Below are 8,384 nucleotides of genomic sequence, written 5' to 3'. Positions count from 1 at the left end.
CCTTCTTTTTTCTCTTTCTTGGTCATTGGGGAGTGATACTGAGCCCCTGTGAGGTGCATGTGGTTATCATCATATGAAACCTTTCAGCCACAAGTCAACTGTGGTCCCTCACACCCTTCATGTGATTGATTCTCTCTGTGTTCTCTTTATACCAGTGACCCAGGGGGAAAAAAAGAAAAAAAATGTGTCCGACATTTTTGAGGGATGTTATATTGATTTATTTTCTTTTTGTCAAATGATGAATGCGACATAATCAAATGAGTAGCATCACTATTGGAAGTCCTGCTCCCAGTGGAAAGAAAAAAATGGAACCTAAAAAATGGCTAGAGGATCGCGACTTCCAGAAGCCTGACTGTCTTCTCATCCCTTGCTCGGTAGCTCCAACTTCACCAGATCTCGGAATGGACCCCAACTGCTCCTGCTCCACTGGCAGCCCCTGCACCTGCTCCAGCTCCTGCGGCTGCAAAAACTGCAAGTGCACCTCCTTCAAGAAGAGCTGCTGCTCTTGCTGCCCCGTGGGATGCTCCAAGTGTGCCCAGGGCTGTGTCTGCAAAGGGGCATCGGACAAGTGCTCGTGCTGTGCCTGATGTGAGGACAGTGCCCCTCCCACGTGTAAATAGAATGGACCAACCCGGAGTTTTTCATGCGGCTCTACCCTGTTTACTAAACCCCCTTTTCTATAAAATATGTGAATAAAAAGCCATTTTGATTCTAAAAAAAAAAAAAAAATGGCTAGAGATATTTCTTCTATCTTTAGTATTCTGTCTACCATAGAATCATGAAATTGTACTCAAAAGAAAAATAACTGCATAATTGCTTTTATCTATATATTTATATAGAGGTTACAGACGTTACCTGCCTACCACAGAGAGTGGACCCCTACTTTTTTCTCTCAAGGTCTACCTAACCCTTCCACCATTATTCATTTTGCTTCTATCTACAATTCCATAGCTAGGACTTCTGGCCCTGTTCCAATTTCCTGCAATTTTCAGATATAAAGTACAGATCAGTCAACAACTTAATATTATGGGTGGGCATGATGGCTCAGTATATAAGAGCCCTTGCTGCACAAGCTGTAAAACCTAATCTGAACCCCACGGTCAAGGAAGAAAACTGACTCAAAAGTTGTCCTCAGGTCTTCACACATACAGCTCTCTCTCTCTCTCTCTCTCTCTCTCTCTCTCTCTCTCTCTCTCTCTCTCTCTCTCTCTCTCTCCCTCACTCTGTCTCTCTTACCCCTCCCTCTCTGTGTGTCTCAAATAATAATAACAATAATAATGATAGCAATAATACTAAGTATTGATACTTAAAATATTAAAACCTTAACATTAAGCATCTTTCAGTACATAGCCCCATTATCACTAAACTCATCATCTGCCTCCTTTACGTCAGTGGTATAGTCACCCTGAATGTGTTTCTAGCGATGACATTTCTTATTTTATTGTTCTAGAACTTTGGGACCAGTCACCCATAAGAGTAGACCACCCGTATTGACTCTCAACTTCTGATTTTGTAGTAGACTGTCTCCAGTGTTCCTATGGTGGCCCCCCTATGACAGCTTTCCAGAAGAGACTCAGAATTCAAACACAGTATTGTATCACTATCACTTTGTATGACTGTAGGTAGGACAGTATTTGACTCTGATTTCCCATTTCCAAACTGCCGCTTCTTAGTTATTTTTTGTCTTTCAGATAGAAATTCTGTTGGTAGAGAAATGCCACAATCCATGCAATCTTTTTTTTTAATCATCAATAAATTTATTATCTTATTATTACTAAAATTAGCTTTATGATTTTGATAAAATTACTGTAAACTCTGAACTTCATTTTCACAACTGTCCAAATAGGAACCAAATTTCATTTTTTTTAGTTCTGTGACCTTTACCCTACAATGTAAAGTTACATAGTCACTGCAAAACTTACCCTTGGTATATATTACACATATATAGCATATATTTATAATAAATGTATGTATGATCTTTTAAGAATTCAACCATATCAACTCATTTGTGCATGACTTGAAATTATTATGTTCCTGTTTCCTAAAACAGTTCTTTATATGGGGAAAAGCTTTATCTCATGCAATAATACTAATAATTGCAGTTGAAATATAATACATATAATACCAAAGAAATTAAATGTGTATTTTGTATAGTAATCCAGTACATACTTTACACACAAGGCAGCATAAACATGCATCCTGCTTAGTAAAGGAATCACCTAAGAGTACGGACTTAAAGTCCTATTGATAGTCCACATTGAATATATCCTCACCAAGATACATGATTCCTGCCTTTCCCTCATTAAGCATTCCTTGGAATTCTGGAAGATGTCTTTGAAGAATTATGAACTGCCTATTTTCTGCTATTGGCCATGCTCTTCTTTGTTTTTAACATTAAGCTTAGATTCTAACTTTCTAAAATTCCAAAGGATTTACTATTCAAAATTAACAGCAGTTCACTTAGCCTTTTCAATTTGCATTAACCATTTGGAAAAGTGATTAAGTTCACTTAGCCTTTTCAATTTGCTTTAACCATTTGGAAAAGCGATTAATTTTTAATTCTGTAGTAGCCATGACTTTGTTTTCTTTTCCTATCCTTTCCCGGTATCATGCAGTAAATTATTGCACCTTTGCGCTAGCTGGTTTTATGTCAACTTGATACAAGCTAAGGTTATTTTGGAAGAGGTAACCAGAACTGAGAAAGTGCCCTCACCAGATTGGCCTGTGGGCAAGCCTGTTGTCCATTTTCCTGATTGATGATAGGTGTGGAAGAACTCAACTCACTGTGGGCAGTACCATCCCTTGACTGGTGGTCCTGGGTGCTTGATAGTACTAATGTAAACAGCCTCGGCATGCCACTCAAAGAAAGCCAGTAAATAGTGTTCTTCCATGACGTTTGTATCATTTAGTGCCTAAGGGTTCCTGTTTGGACTTCCAGTATTGACTTCCATGAATGATGAACTTATACATTGTAAGATAAAATAAACCCTTTCTTTCTTAAGCTGATTTTAGTCATGGTGTTTATCACATCAATAGAAACCCTAAGAAAATCTTCTTATCTCATCACCTGTATCCAAGTTACCCTTCCAAATTTTCTCTCTGAGTTCAACTTTTTAAAATTTGTTTTCTCCCTCTAATGTCTTAAACAATTAAACTGGAAATTATCTGAAGTAGACTTTCATAATTACTACCAATGATCACATAAAAATAAATAATAAAATAAAATTACAAAAAATCCACCCTTTAGTGTGACCTACATAGGGTATTCCTACATTAAGACACAAGTTTGATTTGGAGAATTGTTTGCTGGGAACTACAGTTTGTGGTTACCCAAGAGCCTTTTCAAGATTCACAGAGGTCAAAGTCTATGAACCAGAGGCAGATTTCAAGGTTAAAACTCTGAACACTACATGGACATCCACAGCCACTGCATAGTACATGATAGTGACACAAAAATAAGAGATAAAATTACTTCATTCCATTGAAGCATGCTGTCTGGTAATTGCATGGACTTCTCAAAACATTTTCCCCAAAGTCCCCATTACTTCCTAGTAAACACTTTCAGTAAGAGACATCCTGGATCCCGTACATTCCTTTAAGGTAAAGTGATTTATTACTATGATTATCTTTTCAGTCTAGCATTTAGGTAGTCCTCTAATAATTTTTCAACTATAATATTTCTCATCTATTTAAAGATTAATAGATGGTTTTCACTCCTTTCAGCCACATGCAATTTTAGATCTATGTTAGTAATTTAATAACTGTTCTATGAAAATATATTAAAGTGGCTCCTCTCAGACAATGAAGAACATCTTTATTTGCTTGTCTACTCCAAATATGGTTCCTCTGACTGACCTTTATAGTATAATCATTTTTGAGGTCAGAAAACAAAAGCATTCTTGTGTGTTTCCTTGTGTGCGTCATATTCAAATAGTTTCTCAGAATCTGAAAAGAGAAAATGAGGATTCTTGTGCTTTAGTTTTGAAATTATATTGGAAATTAAAATAGAAACTGATGAAATGATATCTGTAACTGAATGGATATCTTAACTTTGTCCATCCATACAGGTTATATTCTTAGAAAAAAACTGAAGTCAAAATACTTATGAGGAATTTCTGTGCACTTGAACAAAAGGAGTCACATATTTCTTAACCAAATGGCAAAGCCCAAATGTGTACAATACATTTGTAAATTTATAATCTTCAAATTGAGCTCAACCATAAAAACCTACAACTATGAACAAATAAAACTCAATGAATAGATTTAGCACATATACTATGTGTTTTTTTTTTCAATCAAATATTGGTGGAAATAAATGATAACCATAAAATCTATTAAGCTTTTTCATTTGTAATGGCATCCTATAGCTCAGTGGTTAAGAACATGTACTCTTCTTACATAGGATCAGAATTTCGTCCCTAACACCCACTTCAAGTGACTCACAACCACTTGTACCTACAGAACCAGAGGACCCATGCTCTCTGTGACCTATGTGCACATTTGCAAACACACACACATGCACTCACATATAGGTAAATAAAAATAAGTCTTAAAAAGTCTCTTAACATACTACAATTAGAAGATAATTTCTGATGAGGACAAATATTACTAAAATCATATTTAAACATAAATCCATTTGAATCCATCTTCATAAAGAATAAATTAAAGATTTTGGCTTTCTCTGTTTTTCTTGAGCATCATAAGTGACTTTGACCAGGACAATAATACAAAAAAGTAAAAATACTAATGATTACAAAAGTGTGAGGGATTATGTTTCTTTGCCAGTATCATGATTACTTTTGCATGAAGTGTATGATTTATGTAGAAGTTAGCAGAAATAATCAGGAAATTTTAAAAGATTGAAAGTTATAGGCACATAAAATTGCTCTGTATGTATGCACTGTTAGCAAATATTTATTAAATAAAAATTAATTTTAAAATTAATATAAAATTTACAATAGCTTGAAAAATAAAACACTTAAGGACTAACATAACACATTCAAGTCTTGAACTCTAACAACTATAAAGCATTGCTGAAGAAAGGTAAAGAAATTCTAATTGACAGAAAAATAACTTGTTTTTGGACAAAATGAATCAATATCAGTAAGATATTAATATGTTAATTATCACTACATTGGTCTATAAATGCAATACAATCCCATTCAAATTTCTAGGCCAGTGACAATTCTACACAGGTAAAGTTGTTTGCCACCAGCACTGATGATTTGAATTCCTAGAATCCTCATGATAGAGAGAAGTGACTCTGTGAAGTTTTCCTGTGACATTCACAAATGAGTCATTGCATACATACACGTGCACGCGTGCGCACACACACACACACACACACACACACACACACACACACACAGATACATACACAAAATTTAAAATGATGAATATCCTGAACAAATTGGGAATAGAAAGCATATCCGAGTCCTTATCAAACTCACAGATATTACCATCCTGGATGAAGAAATGATGATAATGTTTCCTGTAAGGTCTGGAATAAAACAAGACTGTTCCCACAAAGCTCACTCATGCACTAGAGATGGATTCTGATCCTACCGCCAGGGGGCCTCCCAAGTAGATCAAGTTACACAACTGTCTCACCATGCAAAGGGCCTAGTCCAACCCACTACCTATCATGGGACACCTCTTGCAGCCTTGAGGCAGGGGAAATGGCTTGGACTTGCCTCTACTGAATGTGCCTCTCCATGGGAGGCCTTGCCTTCTTGTGGGTGGGAGTGGGGGGTGGGTTGGGAGGTGGAGGCTGGGGGGGGAGGATGGGGAAGAGGGGGATCTTTAATTGGTATGCAAAATGAATGAAAATAGTTTCTTAATTAAAAAAAGACGTACACTGTTTTTTTTTTTTCATTTATTCAATAATTTACTGAAAGTTCTAACCATAGCAATTAGGCCAAAGAAAGAGATAAAAACATAAATAGGAAGGAAAGGTATAGGTTCATCTTTCTTTACTAATTACAAATTCTATTTATGGAAATAGCTAAAGGTTATGGTCAAATGACTTAAGACTGACAGACAAATAAATTTTTAGGGAACAAAACCAACATACAAAATTCAGCATTACATCATACTCAAAAAATAAAACTACTATAAGAGGAATAATGGAATCAATCCCATTCAAAATAATGATGGACAAAAATGATATCCAGGAAAAAATTAGTTACAGATATAATCAAATATTTTAGTGAAAATTGCATTTGGTTGCATAGGAGTGTGGTCCTTGGGATGATGGTGTGGGGGCTACTCCAGAATCTAGGAGAACTGCAGAAGTGTGGGCAGGGGGTTTGGGGTCTGTGGAACACAGGTTGAATAACTGGAGCAAAGTCCTAACATAGCAAAGTTGAATCATTGCTATGTCACTAAAAGCAAGTTAAGCATTCAGTGATTAAAGGACTAAGAAAATCTAAGTCATTCAACATCAGAAGTAAATTTTATAAAATGGAGAATCTTTTATCAACATTTAAAGGAGCAAAACTGTAATAAACAAGAAATTTACTTTCATTAGATTTTTGTTTGCTGCTCAGTCACCCGATACTGTTTAACACTGTTCTTTAGAGAATGTCTACCTACTCTATAATTGCAGTAAGGCACACTGATACCCACGGCAGCACTGATGGATGCATGTGTCATATGAACTTGAAGCCTGAGATGCATGTACCTGAGGTACAGATTAATCAGTCTCTGAGCATGAGCTGCTGTATCTTCTGATTAATTATGCTGATGATGAATGCAGGTTTAATCACTTTACCTGATCGATGTAAGGAGCTTGCAAATGACAGTCACCATATCATTTCTTAATAAACTGCTTTCTAGACAGTTTACTGTAGAAACTTCAGGAAGTTGATGTTGCAGAAAAAATACACAATTTTCCATGTGTCACTTCACATTTCTGCTAATTTACTTTAAAGTTTATTCTCTGATCAAAAAAATCTCATCTATGTTAATGTAACAATTTACAAGGTATCTCCTTGTCTTCAAGTCTTTCTGTCTCATCCTGGAATTAGAAAATATAATTATGAAGGTTAATAGAATTCATAATTGGGTTTATAATGTTAGAGAATGACTCCTTAGGCTAGGAAACCATCAACTCATAGTTAAAATTACCTGTCAAAAAATAAAAGGGAAGAAACAGAAGTACAAATTGGTTCTTTTGCCCTTAAGAAGGGAATGCTAGATTGATTTATATAAGGAAAAATTAAGCTATAATTGGTTACTTCTCTCCGTGTGTGCAAAAAAAAGGTGTGTTACATAATTAATATCTTCCTTCTATACAATCCAATAGATAGTCCCCAAGTAGAAAACACACAGCATGTGCATCAGTGAGATTTAACAAATTAGTAGCACATCTGGTAGTGTACTTCATCTTTCCCTCCCTCACTTTTCTATAACTGCAGTGTGTACATCTGTTGTAGTATTTGTCACACCATGATCATTTCTACAGGTAGCATCTGTGTGTCACTCTTTTGTTTGAAAACATTGATAGTCTAGAAAACTGTCCATTATACCTTATTTAACACTGTCCTTCATAATGGTAGAATTCTTTGGAACAGGAAGTAGATTTTGTTTGTGTCTCATTAAAGAATGAAAAAGAAAAGGACTTCCTCTTGGAGTAGGTCAAACCAAAAGGAAGCCAAATTTTGAATTCTCCACTTCTTCCACCGTGCCTGTGGTCTGTCTTCAGTTTGTGGTCACTTGTGTGTTACCTGTCTGTTGTGGATATCTGTCCCTATTTTCTGTCTGCGTTGTTGTCTCTAACAAATGACTCTGCTCTGTGTTTATCAAATAGCACAGAAAATATGGTATGAGCAAAGAATGAGGAATACTTTTTTTTTATTTTTTTGGTTTTTTGAGAAAAGGTTTCTCTGTGTAGCTTTCTTTGCACCTTTCCTGGATCTTGCTCTATAGACCAGGCTTGCCTGGAACTCACAAAGATCCACCTGCCTCTGCCTCCCGAGTGCTGGGATTAAAGGTGTGCACCACCACCACCACCACCACCACCACCACCACCACCGCCTGGCTGAGGAATACTTTTTTAACAGAAATATTTAACATAATTTTACAAGAGAATAAGTTGTCTTACTGATCCCAACAACCTAGAATAGAACTCAAAATTGCACACAGGTCTTATCAACCTATATTCATATGTTGCTTCCACAATTTATGAGATGCCTATTGTTTAGAATTTTTTGCTTTTAATCTGATAGCTGATTTCTGACAACACACACACACACACACACACACACACACACACACACACACACCATGACATTCAGGATCAGGGTTATGGAAGGGTATGTATTTTAATATTAAAACTATGCATTTAGTTTGGGCTATAAGAGCCAATACCATAGGAAATCTAA

The 8,384-nt window shown here is 36.0% G+C and overlaps 1 protein-coding gene across 1 annotated transcript; it reads left to right on the top strand.

The window, feature by feature from the left end:
- The first annotated feature begins 332 nt into the window (after positions 1-332).
- Positions 333-729, top strand: LOC114698905 (metallothionein-1-like). The gene has a single exon (XM_037210992.1). It carries the CDS (start codon positions 402-404, stop codon positions 585-587), a length of 186 nt encoding a protein of 61 aa, XP_037066887.1. The 5' UTR covers positions 333-401; the 3' UTR covers positions 588-729.
- Positions 730-8,384: the final 7,655 nt, after the last annotated feature.

This window comes from Peromyscus leucopus, chromosome 14 (genome assembly GCF_004664715.2).
Source record: "Peromyscus leucopus breed LL Stock chromosome 14, UCI_PerLeu_2.1, whole genome shotgun sequence".
Lineage (NCBI taxonomy): Eukaryota > Metazoa > Chordata > Mammalia > Rodentia > Cricetidae > Peromyscus > Peromyscus leucopus.
The sequence above is the reverse complement of the archived record's forward strand: the minus strand, read 5'-3'. Positions and strand labels throughout refer to the sequence as shown.